General features: G+C 54.9%; 1 protein-coding gene across 4 annotated transcripts in view; it reads left to right on the forward strand.

Moving 5' to 3' along the window:
• KMT2D (lysine methyltransferase 2D) overlaps window positions 1-12,989 on the forward strand; it is a 42,546-nt gene that overhangs the window by 6,566 nt on the left and 22,991 nt on the right. Inside the window, exons 6-31 of one of the 4 annotated variants that reach the window (XM_010385416.2) lie at window positions 116-278; window positions 612-777; window positions 927-1,041; window positions 1,176-1,333; window positions 1,539-1,684; window positions 1,824-3,362; window positions 3,458-4,566; window positions 5,028-5,141; window positions 5,477-5,587; window positions 6,510-6,614; window positions 7,772-7,953; window positions 8,138-8,302; window positions 8,388-8,497; window positions 8,595-8,642; window positions 9,619-9,840; window positions 10,065-10,184; window positions 10,283-10,396; window positions 10,589-10,719; window positions 10,805-10,952; window positions 11,159-11,224; window positions 11,394-11,504; window positions 11,704-11,841; window positions 11,939-12,023; window positions 12,254-12,495; window positions 12,594-12,667; window positions 12,881-12,931. In XM_010385416.2, coding sequence (XP_010383718.2) covers window positions 116-278; window positions 612-777; window positions 927-1,041; window positions 1,176-1,333; window positions 1,539-1,684; window positions 1,824-3,362; window positions 3,458-4,566; window positions 5,028-5,141; window positions 5,477-5,587; window positions 6,510-6,614; window positions 7,772-7,953; window positions 8,138-8,302; window positions 8,388-8,497; window positions 8,595-8,642; window positions 9,619-9,840; window positions 10,065-10,184; window positions 10,283-10,396; window positions 10,589-10,719; window positions 10,805-10,952; window positions 11,159-11,224; window positions 11,394-11,504; window positions 11,704-11,841; window positions 11,939-12,023; window positions 12,254-12,495; window positions 12,594-12,667; window positions 12,881-12,931 — 5,733 coding nt within the window. The remainder of the gene's footprint in view (window positions 1-115; window positions 279-611; window positions 778-926; window positions 1,042-1,175; window positions 1,334-1,538; window positions 1,685-1,823; window positions 3,363-3,457; window positions 4,567-5,027; window positions 5,142-5,476; window positions 5,588-6,509; window positions 6,615-7,771; window positions 7,954-8,137; window positions 8,303-8,387; window positions 8,498-8,594; window positions 8,643-9,618; window positions 9,841-10,064; window positions 10,185-10,282; window positions 10,397-10,588; window positions 10,720-10,804; window positions 10,953-11,158; window positions 11,225-11,393; window positions 11,505-11,703; window positions 11,842-11,938; window positions 12,024-12,253; window positions 12,496-12,593; window positions 12,668-12,880; window positions 12,932-12,989) is intronic. The other 3 variants (XM_030939632.1, XM_030939631.1, XM_010385417.2) reach the window with 3 other exon arrangements.

The raw sequence follows: 12,989 nt of genomic DNA on the forward strand, positions 1-12,989 counted from the left end.
CTGAGAGTCAGGGTGGAATGAGAAGGAGTGTGGGTATGCTGGGGCAGAGCTAGTGCCTGAACTGTTTCTTTGGGGAGAGCTGGCTGACACTGAGGCTCTTTCTTCACCCTGGCAGCGCTGCTCCCACTGCGCCAGGCTTGGTGCCTCCATCCCTTGCCGCTCACCTGGATGTCCACGGCTTTACCACTTCCCCTGCGCGACTGCCAGTGGTTCCTTCCTATCCATGAAAACACTGCAGCTGCTATGCCCAGAGCACAGTGAGGGGGCTGCACATCTGGGTGAGAAGTCCTGATCTTTGGTCATAGGGCAAATGAGAGACCAAGTGTGCCTTGGATTTTTGTACTCTACAGAGCACTGATCAAAGTATAGAATTATATACTGTTGGTCTGCCTCACTAAAATAGGTGTGAACTTTGTGAGCACCAGGGGTTTGCCTGTCTCGTTTACCATTGTGTCTCCAGTGCCTAGAACAGCTGGCAGACGTTGGGCAGGCACTCAGTAACTTTGTTATTTGTTCATTCTGTGCCCATGGAGTGCCTGTTTTGTGTACGGCACTGTGCTGAGGCTTGCAAGGAATCCATAGCTGACCTGTGGTGTCTCTACCCCCTGCAGAGGAGGCTCGCTGTGCAGTGTGTGAGGGGCCAGGGGAGTTGTGTGACCTGTTCTTCTGTACCAGCTGTGGGCATCACTATCACGGGGCCTGCCTGGACACTGCTCTGACTGCCCGCAAACGTGCTGGCTGGCAGTGCCCTGAATGCAAAGTGTGCCAAGCCTGCAGGTAGGAATGGAAGGGCACGAGGGAAGTCTTAGGCACAACACAGGTTAGGGTTGAAAATGAGGGCAGTCGGAGAAGGCCTGTTAACATGAAAACAACAAAAAAGAAACGAGGGCAGAGAGGACACTGGAATGTTCCCTGTGCCTCTGCAGGAAACCTGGGAATGACTCTAAGATGTTGGTTTGTGAGACGTGTGACAAAGGATACCATACTTTCTGCCTAAAACCACCCATGGAGGAACTGCCTGCTCACTCTTGGAAGTGCAAGGTGAGTGTACCCTGATTCTGCCCTATTGTCCCTAACTCTGCCTCCTACAGCATTCTCTGTCTTGACAAGTCCTATACTCTTCTTTAGTCTTTGCTGTCTGACCAATGCCTGTTTTGCCCACTCCCTTCCCTTAGGCATGCCGGGTGTGCCGGTCCTGTGGGGCGGGCTCAGCAGAACTGAATCCCAACTCGGAGTGGTTTGAGAACTACTCTGTCTGTCACCGCTGTCACAGAACCCAGGGAGGTCAGCCTATCAGCTCTGTTGCTGAGCAGCATACCCCTGTGTGTAGCAGGTAAGTGGTGTGGACTGACTGAGATTGGGCTGGCAGGTTGGAAGGACTGAGTTTGGCAGGGTTCTTCTTAAATTGAGTGGACTTTGAGAGGAGAGCCTTAAGGTGGGCAGTGCCATCCACAGCATTCGTGCCTCGCCCCAGTGTGCTCTCTAGGATTTGTTAGCTGGTGAGAGCCACAGTGCCTGCTCCCCTGTACCCTCTGCAGATTTTCACCCCCAGAGTCTGGCGATACCCCCACTGATGAGCCCGATGCTCTGTACGTTGCATGCCAAGGGCAGCCAAAGGGTGGGCACGTGACCTCTATGCAACCCAAGGAACCGGGGCCCCTGCAATGTGAAGCCAAACCACTAGGTGAGTAGGGTTTGAGGGTCCCTGAAATTCATCCCCTTTTATTCTGTGATAAGAGACAGTTTGTGCATTGCCCCGGACCCTGCACTTCCTGTGGGGTGGATCTGAGCTAGATAGGAGCATCGTGTTGTTGTGTCTGCAGGGAGAGCAGGGGTCCAACTTGAGCCCCAGTTGGAGGCCCCCCTAAATGAGGAGATGCCACTGCTGCCCCCACCTGAGGAGTCACCCCTGTCCCCACCACCTGAGGAATCACCGACATCCCCACCGCCTGAAGCATCGCGCCTGTCCCCACCACCTGAGGACTCGCCCGCATCCCCGCTTCCTGAGGCATTGCACCTGTCCCGGCCGCCGGAGGAATCGCCCCTCTCTCCGCCGCCTGAGGAGTCTCCTCTGTCTCCCCCACCTGAATCATCACCTTTTTCTCCACTGGAGGAGTCGCCCTTCTCTCCACTGGAAGAGTCACCCCCGTCTCCTGCACTTGAGACGCCTCTATCCCCACCACCTGAAGCATCGCCCCTGTCCCCACCATTTGAGGAATCTCCCTTGTCCCCGCCACCTGAGGAACTGCCCACTTCCCCGCCACCTGAAGCATCTCGCCTGTCTCCACCGCCTGAGGAGTCACCCATGTCCCCTCCACCTGAAGAGTCACCCATGTCTCCACCACCAGAGGCATCTCGTCTGTTTCCACCATTTGAAGAGTCTCCTCTGTCCCCTCCACCTGAGGAATCTCCCCTCTCCCCACCACCTGAGGCATCACGCCTGTCCCCACCACCTGAGGACTCGCCTATGTCCCCACCACCTGAAGAATCGCCTATGTCCCCACCTCCTGAGGTATCGCGCCTGTCCCCGCTGCCTGCGGTGTCACGCCTGTCTCCACCGCCTGAGGAATCTCCCTTGTCCCCACCGCCTGAGGAGTCTCCCACATCCCCTCCACCTGAGGCTTCACGCCTCTCCCTGCCACCTGAGGACTCCCCCACATCCCCACCACCCGAGAACTCCCCCACATCCCCACCACCTGAGGACTCGCTCATGTCCCTGCCGCTGGAGGAGTCACCCCTGTCACCACTACCTGAGGAGCCACAACTCTGTCCCCTATCCGAGGAGCCGCACGTGTCCCCCCGGCCTGAGGAACTGCACCTGTCCCCCCGGCCTGAGGAGCCGCACCTATCTCCGCAGCCTGAGGAGCCACACCTGTCCCCCCAGCCTGAGGAGCCATGCCTGTGCGCTGTGCCTGAGGAGCCACACTTGTCCCCCCAGGCTGAGGGACCACATCTGTCCCCTCAGCTTGAGGAATTGCACCTGTCCCCCCAGACTGAGGAGCCACACCTGTCTCCTGTGCCTGAGGAGCCATTTTTGTCCCCCCAGCCTGAGGAATCACACCTGTCCCCCCAGTCTGAGGAACCATGCCTGTCCCCCCGGCCTGAGGAATCGCACCTGTCCCCTCAGCTTGAGGAGCCACCCCTGTCCCCTCGGCCTGAAGAGCACCCCGAGGAGCCAGGCCAATGCCCTGCACCTGAGGAGTTGCCCTTGTTCCCTCCCCCTGGGGAACCACCCTTATCTCCCTTGCTTGGAGAGCCAGCCCTGTCTGAGCCTGGGGAACCACCTCTGTCCCCTCTGCCTGAGGAGGTGCCCTTGTCCCCGTCTGGGGAGCCATCCTTGTCACCTCAGCTGATGCCACCAGGTAAGGGGAAGTTAGTACCCTCTTACTCTGGAACAGCTGTAACTCTTCATGGCACGTCTGATCTAAGAGCCCTTCTTTTTTCTCTTTCCTTCCAGATCCCCTTCCTCCTCCGCTCTCACCCATTATCACAGCTGTGGCCCCACCGGCTCTGTCTCCTTTGGGGGAGTTAGAGTACCCCTTTGGTGCCAAAGGGGACAGTGACCCTGAGTCACCCTTGGCTGCCCCCATCCTGGAGACACCCATCAGCCCTCCACCAGAAGCTAACTGCACTGACCCTGAGCCTGTCCCCCCTATGATCCTTCCTCCATCTCCAGGCTCCCCAGTGGGGCCGGCTTCTCCCATCCTGATGGAGCCCCTTCTCCCTCAGTGTTCGCCACTCCTTCAGCATTCCTTGGCTCCCCAAAACTCCCCTCCTTCCCAGTGCTCCCCTCCTGCCCTGCCACTGTCCGTTCCCTCCCCGTTGAGTCCCATAGGGAAGGTAGTGGGGGTCTCAGATGAGGCTGAGCTGCACGAGATGGAGACTGAGAAAGTTCCAGACCCTGAATGCCCAGCCTTGGAACCCAGTGCCACCAGTCCTCTCCCTTCCCCGATGGGGGATCTTTCCTGCCCTGCCCCCAGCCCTGCCCCAGCCCTGGATGACTTCTCTGGCCTAGGGGAAGACACAGCCCCTCTGGATGGGATTGATGCTCCGGGTTCACAGCCAGAGGCTGGACAGACCCCTGGCAGTTTGGCTAGTGAACTTAAAGGCTCCCCTGTGCTCCTGGACCCCGAGGAGCTGGCCCCCGTGACCCCTATGGAGGTCTACCCCGAATGCAAGCAAACAGCAGGGCAGGGCTCACCATGTGAAGAACAGGAAGAGCCACGTGCACCAGTGGCCCCCACACCACCCACTCTCATCAAATCCGACATCGTTAATGAGATCTCGAATCTGAGCCAGGGTGATGCCAGTGCCAGTTTTCCTGGCTCAGAGCCCCTCCTGGGCTCTCCTGACCCGGAGGGGGGTGGCTCCCTGTCCATGGAGCTGGGGGTCTCTACAGATGTTAGTCCAGCCCGAGATGAGGGCTCCCTGCGGCTCTGTACCGACTCACTGCCGGAGACTGATGATTCACTATTGTGCGATGCTGGGACAGCTATTAGCGGAGGCAAAACTGAGGGGGAGAAGGGGCGGCGGCGCAGCTCCCCAGCCCGTTCCCGCATCAAACAGGTGAGGGACTGTCTAGCTGCGGGATGTGATCAGAGTTAGCCCTGTCAGAGGTATAGTCCTGTGTCACTGATACTTTCCCACCTTGCTTTGTGAATCCTATACTTGGAGATCCTTTATTCCAATTATTAAGGAGAAAATACTAATACATAGAAGGGATGAGTAATTTGCCCAGATTCATGGTTACTCAGTAATAGAATTGGGACCAGAAACTTGGTTCTTTCAAGTCACTGTTTTTTCTCCATGTCCATGTCGGCCACTCTTGGGAGGGGAAGAATGGGTTTGGGCTACAGCTATGCACTTGTTGATATCTGGGAGTTTGGCCTTTTCCCCTGCCATGAGTGGGACTCCTGGGCTTATTACCTGTCTTACTGTGTCCATTTGTCACTTCTTCTGTTCAAGTGTGTAAACCCAACACACTAGCCCTTGACATGCTCCTGTCATTGTCCCCTTCTTTCACTCAGGGTCGCAGCAGCAGTTTCCCAGGAAGACGCCGGCCTCGTGGAGGAGCCCATGGAGGACGTGGTAGAGGACGGGCCCGGCTAAAGTCAACTGCTTCTTCCATTGAGACTCTGGTAGTAAGGAGATGCCTCCTATTCCTCCCATCCCCCGACCATGCTTTAGCACCCTCTGAGTCCTTCCAGTCCTTTGCATGCTTGCCTACCTGCCTGCTTGTCTAGGGTCTGTCTGGCTATGTCTGAATTCCTGTCCACTTGGCCCCCAGGTTTTTCTGAAATCTCTGCTATCAGGCTGAGGCCCAGTTTGGGAGCTGGGGTGTTCTGTCCGTTATTTCTGGCTTTTGGCCTTCATCTTAGCCAGGGGTTCACACTTTCTTCCCCCAACACCAAAGAGGAAAGTATCTTGGTGGGGGCAGATTTATCTGCCTCACTTTTCACAACTCTCTCCCCATTAGGTTGCTGACATTGATAGCTCTCCCAGTAAGGAGGAGGAGGAAGAAGATGATGACACCATGCAGAATACCGTGGTTCTCTTCTCCAACACAGACAAATTTGTCCTAATGCAGGTACCATACAGTGAGACCTGACACACTGAACATTGTGTATGTTTGTGTTTTGATGAGAGAATAGATGGGGAGAACTGGACCTACTTTTGGGATACCCAGCTAATGAGAAAACAGACCATGAATTCTAATCATGTTGTTCATTGGTTTGTCCATCCATCATATTTCTCTTGAGTGTCTCCTCTGAGCTTGGCACTAAGCTAGGAGCTAGAGAAATAGCAGTGAAAGGGGGCTGGGCACGGTGGCTCAAGCCTGTAATCCCAGCACTTTGGGAGGCCGAGACGGGCGGATCATGAGGTCAGGAGATCGAGACCATCCTGGCTAACACGGTGAAGCCCCGTCTCTACTAAAAAATACAAAAATAAAAGCAGCCGGGCAAGGTGGCGGGCGCCTGTAGTCCCAGCTACTTGGGAGGCTGAGGCAGGAGAATGGCGTAAACCCGGGAGGCGGAGCTTGCAGTGAGCTGAGATCTGGCCACTGCACTCCAGCCCCGGGCGACAGAGCAAGACTCCGTCTCAAAAAAAAAAAAAAAAAAAAAAAAGAAATAGCAGTGAAAAAGTCTTTGCCCTATTGAAGTTTATAGCTTAGGGAACTTACATGTGTCCTCACTTGAATAATCTTGAAGCTGATAGAATTTTGTCACATACGTGATTCTCACCTGACCAGTCTTTACCCCATCTTATCTTCCTTTAATTTGTTCTTACCTTTACCCATGTCAGGCTTTATAAATTCAAGTGACCTGACTAGGTGAGTGAGGCATTCTAGGAAGGAGCAGGGTCCCTTGGTAGCTTACAGCATCCTAACGCTGTGGGATGGGGTTCCTGACTCTCTGGTCACAAATCAGTGTTGTAGCGTCATAGTGGGCTGGATCTGAGTGGGATGGGGAGATCTAGTTGGACATTTGGGTTTCTCTGTGTTTCCCCAGGACATGTGTGTGGTATGTGGCAGCTTTGGCCGGGGGGCAGAGGGCCACCTCCTTGCCTGTTCACAGTGCTCTCAGTGCTATCACCCTTACTGTGTCAACAGCAAGGTGAGTTCGGGCCCAAGAGGTGTAGGCTGGGAAATAGGGTCAGTTATTTGTTACCCTAGTTACTTGTCCTGGCCATACCACCTCTTAAAGCAGCCACTGGTCATGGATGTTGTTCATTAGTCACCAGTGGTTATCAAACTTTTCTTGGGGAAAAATACTTTGGAACTCATGGTGGACTTCATAGTTTCTTTGTGGTAGATCCTGACTTGCTGGTATAATTCAGTCCATTGTAAAAAATAACAACATGGCCGGGCATGGTGGCTCCCATCTGTAATCCCAGCACTTTGGGAGGCCTAGGCAGACGGATCACCTGAGATTAGGAGTTCAAGACCATTGTGGCCAACATGGTGAAACCCTGTCTCTACTAAAAATACAAAAATTAGCTGAGTGTGGTAGCGCGTGCCTGTAATCCCAGCCACTCGGGAGGCCGAGGCAGGAAAATTGCTTGAACCTGGGAGGCGGATGTTGCAGTGAACTGAGATCATGCCACTGCACTCCAGCCTGGGCAACAGAGTGAGCTCTGTTTCCAAAAAAAAAAAAGAAAAAAGAAAAATTGGGGGACCTAATTCTGTCTATAGTCTCTTCTTAGGGACTTGGCTAGTGGAAAGATTGCTATTCTATTCACAATGAGGCAGTGGCTAGTGCAGCTCTTCTCTGATCAGCAGAGATGATTGGGAATCTAAGTTTAGAGTCCCTGTTTTGGGGACAAGGGTGCTCTGTCTAAGTCTCCCTGTGCTCAAATGGAGGCCTAGTCTCTGCATTGGGGTTCCTCCAGCTTCACCCTTAGAAGTCCCACCTCCTAGGCTGGGTATGGTGGCCCATACCTGTAATCCCAGCACTTCACTTCAGGAGGCTGAGGCAGGTGGATCACCCAAGGTCAGGAGTTTGTGACCAGCCTGACTAACATGGTGAAATCCTGTTTCTACTAAATACAAGAAAATTAGCTGGGCATGGTGGCAGTTACCTGTAATCCCAGCTACCTGGGAGGCTGAGACAGGAGAATTGCTTGTACCTGGGAGGCGGAGGTTGCAGTGAGCCAAGATCACGCCATTGCACTCCAGCCTGGGGAACAAGAGCAAAACTCCGTCCCCCCCCCAAAAAAAAGTTCCACCTCCTTTCCACCTCACACCCTGAGAAGTTCCCATTTTCTGCCTCAGATCACCAAGGTGATGCTGCTCAAGGGCTGGCGTTGTGTGGAGTGTATTGTGTGTGAGGTGTGCGGCCAGGCCTCCGACCCCTCACGCCTGCTGCTCTGTGATGACTGTGATATTAGCTACCACACATACTGCCTGGACCCCCCACTGCTCACCGTCCCCAAGGGTGGCTGGAAGTGCAAGTGGTAAGGAGACTGTGATCTTTATTGGAGCCCTGGGGCCTTGAGATGTTAAAGTGGATATGATGTTGAGTATGTGACAGAGGCTGGGTTTAGGAGGCCAGGCTGGTGGCTTGGGTTCCTGGTGAGGGGACTTCTGGGTACTTTGGGTAGGTTGGGTGCTCAGGCTCTGTTTTCCTGCTCCTACCAGGTGTGTGTCTTGTATGCAGTGTGGGGCTGCCTCCCCTGGCTTCCACTGTGAATGGCAGAATAGTTACACACACTGTGGGCCCTGTGCCAGCCTGGTGACCTGCCCTATCTGTCATGCTCCTTACGTAGAAGAGGACCTACTAATCCAGTGCCGTCACTGTGAACGGTGAGAACATCCCTTTCTCTTCATGTTGGCCCCGTTGCTAGCCTCGCATTGCCTGAGCTCATTTCCTCCAGTCTCTGTTCTCCAGGTGGATGCATGCTGGCTGTGAGAGCCTCTTCACAGAGGACGATGTGGAGCAGGCAGCCGATGAAGGCTTTGACTGTATCTCCTGCCAGCCCTACGTGGTAAAGCCTGTGGGTGAGTACCAGCTGCTGGGTAGGGGGAGGAGTCAGGGCAGGGGTACCTTGCTTTGGGACAGGACCTCAGCCACCTCCGTTTGTCCTTCTCTCCATAGCGCCTGTTGCACCTCCAGAGCTGGTGCCCATGAAGGTGAAAGAGCCTGGTGAGTCACAGAAATTTTGACTGCCAAAGCCAGACCAGACGTCTGACATCATCTGGTCTAACTCTAACCCCCCAGCTTCATCTCCTCATTTTAAGAGGAGGAAACTCAGGAAACTCAGACCCAGAGAAGTTAAGTGGCCTGCCCAAGGTTACCTAGTGAGTTAGTGGCAAAGTTACGACTAGAACCAAGGTTTCCAGCTTCCCGGGCAGTGTTCCTTTCATCAGGCACCATGGCCTCTTTACTGCCAGAATTTCATTTTCAGAACTCTTTTTTTTTTTTTTTTTTTTTTTTTTTTTGGTGAGACAGAGTCTCACTTTGTCGCCCAGGCTAGAGTGCAGTGACACAATCTTGGCACACTGCAAGCTCCACCTCCCGGGTTCACGCCATTCTCCTGCCTCAGCCTCCCGAGTAGCTGGAACTACAGGCGCCCACCACCATGCCCAGCTAATTTTTTGTATTTTTAGTAGAGACGGGGTTTCACCGTGTTAGCCAGTACGGTCTCGATCTCTGACCTCGTGATCTGCCTGCCTTGGCCTCCCAAAGTGCCAGGATTACAGGCGTGAGCCACCGTGCCCGGCCAAGAACATAACTCTTTTTTATCAGTGAAAGGGGCCAGGGACATCTCCTTTATCGTGATATGGCACTGCTCCTGGCATCTAGGACATTGTGTGCTGGCATTCAGCAAGTAGGGGCCCTCATAGCCCCAGACAGCAAGATAATCACCCTAGTGATGCTTGGGTTAATCATGAGCAAAGACAGCCTTCTGAGTTACAGTTCCTCTCTGAATCTCCCTGGGTCACTGACAGAGAACTCGGGCCTCAGCCAGTGCCTTAGGTGGTCTCTTCTCCCCAGCAGTTAGACCCTAAGCTGGACTTTTGTCACTGTCTTTGTCTCAGCTAAGGACATAGGTTGAAACTTGCAGTTCTGGTTTCCCTGGGGCTTCCATCCAGGTATCACACACTCTCCTCTAATGCAGAGCCCCAGTACTTTCGCTTCGAAGGAGTGTGGCTGACAGAAACCGGCATGGCCTTGCTGCGTAACCTGACCATGTCACCACTGCACAAGCGGCGCCAGCGGCGAGGACGGCTTGGCCTCCCAGGCGAGGCAGGATTGGAGGGTTCTGAGCCATCAGAGGCCCTTGGTCCTGATGACAAGAAGGATGGGGACCTGGACACCGATGAGTTGCTCAAGGGTGAAGGTTAGCTTGGGGAATCTTAGGGAGCGGCAGAATAGTGGGAGCATGCCTCTGGGAGTGGGATGTTGGGTGGGGGCTACATTGCCACTCACAGTTACCCTTAAGCACTGCTGGTCTTGTCGAAGTGGCTCTGAGGCAAGGTCCTCAGCTCTCTCCATGGCAGGATGACAAGGTTAAAAGGGCCTATCGTTCTGATCTGCCTCTATCTTTTCTGTCACCATATGCAGGTGGTGTGGAGCACATGGAGTGCGAAATTAAATTGGAGGGCCCTGTCAGCCCTGACGTGGAGCCTGGCAAAGAGGAGACCGAGGAAAGCAAAAAACGCAAGCGTAAACCCTATCGGCCTGGTGAGGTCCTGGGATGGGTTTGTGGGGTGGTGGGGTGGCTTGGTGCAGCTCAATAGGTCCCCCAGCGGCTTCTCATCCGCAGCTCTGCCTCCTCATAGGCATTGGTGGTTTCATGGTGCGACAGCGGAAATCCCACACACGCACGAAAAAGGGGCCAGCTGCACAGGCGGAGGTGTTGAGTGGGGATGGGCAGCCCGACGAGGGTGAGACGGGTGAGGGCACCAGTGGGGCCTGGGAGAAGGTGGGACAATGCTAGAGAGACCCAGTGGGTGGACTCATTGAAAGGGCCGAGAGGGTGGTAGACCCAGCTGGTGTTGTGGGAGAGAGTAGGCACAAAGTGTCACCCTGCAAGTTGGGAGCAGCATGCCCTCAACCCAAGTCTGACACTTCTGTTCTGTCCACAGTGATACCTGCTGACCTGCCTACAGAGGGCACCATGGAGCAGAGCTTAGCTGAAGGGGATGAGAAGAAGAAGCAGCAGCGGCGAGGGCGCAAGAAGAGCAAACTGGAGGACATGTTCCCTGCTTACCTGCAGGTGGGTCTCAGGCTCCAAGCAGTAAGGGAGGTGTCTGTGCCCTGCAGGGCATGAAGAAACCTGTTTCTCCTTGACTGCCCCACAGGAAGCCTTCTTTGGGAAGGAACTGCTGGACCTGAGCCGTAAGGCCCTTTTTGCAGTTGGGGTGGGCCGGCCAAGCTTTGGACTAGGAACCCCAAAAGCCAAGGGAGATGGAAGCTCAGAAAGGAAGGAACTCCCCACATCGCAGAAAGGTTAGTTATGTGGGAGTAAGTGGTCTGAGAGAATCCGACTTCCTTCTGGCTTAGGAGCTGGCAGGTTATTTGATGGGAAATGGACTGGCCTCCAGGAGTCAAGGGTGGGGTCAAGGGTCCTGGCCTGTAGGGCTGTGGGACTGGAGACCTGCTCTGGGCATCAGATGTAGGACATCTCTGATTGGAGTGGGGACTCTTGCTCATAGGCGATGATGGTCCAGATATTGCAGATGAAGAATCCCGTGGCCTCGAGGGCAAAGCTGATACACCAGGTGAGAGCTGCCGGGGGGACTGTCCTGTCTTGGCCTTGCCTCTGTCCCTCTGCCATGCCCCTGAGCATTGTCGGGTTGGAGGCTGGAAACTGTCCCATGACCCTCTGTGGTTCAGAGTGGCCATGACCCATACTGGCCTTGACTAATGGGTTTCTCCTGGCATTTACAGGACCTGAGGATGGGGGCGTGAAGGCATCTCCAGTGCCCAGTGACCCTGAGAAACCAGGCACCCCGGGTGAAGGGATGCTTAGCTCTGACTTAGACAGGATTTCCACAGAAGGTGAGGCTGTGACCCACACCTGTTTGTGTATAAGGGTTTTCTGTGGGAGAAGGAGGAGGTCCTATCTGTGGGACTATGATCTGTACAGCTTCTCTGGTGGGGAGTCCTGGGCACCTTCCTTGGCCATGATCATTTGTAGACCTGTTGTGTCACCTGAACTTCCCAGTCTTCCTCAGCAGTATCCTTCATTCCCCTACAGAACTGCCCAAGATGGAATCCAAGGACCTGCAGCAGCTCTTCAAGGATGTTCTGGGCTCTGAACGAGAGCAGCATCTGGGTTGCGGAACCCCTGGCCTAGAAGGCAGCCGTACGCCACTGCAGAGACCCTTTCTTCAAGGTGATACGGATGGGAGTGGTCTGAAGACTGACATAACCAAGCTTGCCTCCAGGATGGGCCAGTCGCTGTCTTTTCTCTGATCCTGTTCGTCTTGTAGGTGGACTCCCTTTGGGCAATCTGCCCTCCAGCAGCCCAATGGACTCCTACCCAGGCCTCTGCCAGTCCCCGTTCCTGGATTCTAGGTTGGTGTCTCTGTGTAAACTTCATGGGCAGTCCCTGTTGTCCTTTCCCTCCATCTGAGTTCATGCCTCGCCCCCTTCCGACTCCTGCAGCACTTCCCCTGTTCCTCCCCATTCCCTTGTGAGTGGCCCTCCTCTTTTGGGGCAGGGCAGTGGCCTGAGGCTCTGGGCAGTTTGTCTGGGGTGGGACTTGGCATCCCTGCACCCTGTGACTCTCTGCCCCTGCGCCCCAGGGAGCGCGGGGGCTTCTTTAGCCCAGAACCCGGTGAGCCCGACAGCCCCTGGACAGGCTCAGGTGGCACCACGCCCTCCACCCCCACAACCCCCACCACGGAGGGTGAGGGCGACGGACTCTCCTATAACCAGCGGAGTCTTCAGCGCTGGGAGAAGGATGAGGAGTTGGGCCAGCTGTCCACCATCTCACCCGTGCTGTATGCCAACATTAATTTTCCTAATCTCAAGCAAGATTACCCAGGTACCTGTGGGACGAGGGCAAAGGAGACAGCCTGGCAACATGGCAGGTGGAGGGGTTGCCTGCCAAGTCTCCTCTGACTCACTCCCTCTGCCCTCCAGACTGGTCAAGCCGTTGCAAACAAATTATGAAGCTCTGGAGAAAGGTTCCAGCAGCTGACAAAGCCCCCTACCTGGTGAGACAGAAAGGAGCATGGGTTAGCATGAGAACTGAGAGGGAGGAAGGGATCTTTGGGTAATTTACCTCAGTTCTTTCCACTCCCCACTCCTAAAGCAGCTAGGCCCGAAGGGATCAGCTTCTGGGTAGGGAGTGTGAAAACACTGTACAGTATGGGGGCGGGGCATGAGACCAAGCACTAGGCCCTAAGGCTGTGTCCTGTATCCCTCAGCAAAAGGCCAAAGATAATCGGGCAGCTCACCGCATCAACAAGGTGCAGAAGGTGAGTGGGGCTGGGCTGGGGTGTAGCAGTCCTCTAGTGGGTGGCTTCTCTTGAGGGT

Source organism: Rhinopithecus roxellana, chromosome 10, assembly GCF_007565055.1.
Source record: "Rhinopithecus roxellana isolate Shanxi Qingling chromosome 10, ASM756505v1, whole genome shotgun sequence".
Lineage (NCBI taxonomy): Eukaryota > Metazoa > Chordata > Mammalia > Primates > Cercopithecidae > Rhinopithecus > Rhinopithecus roxellana.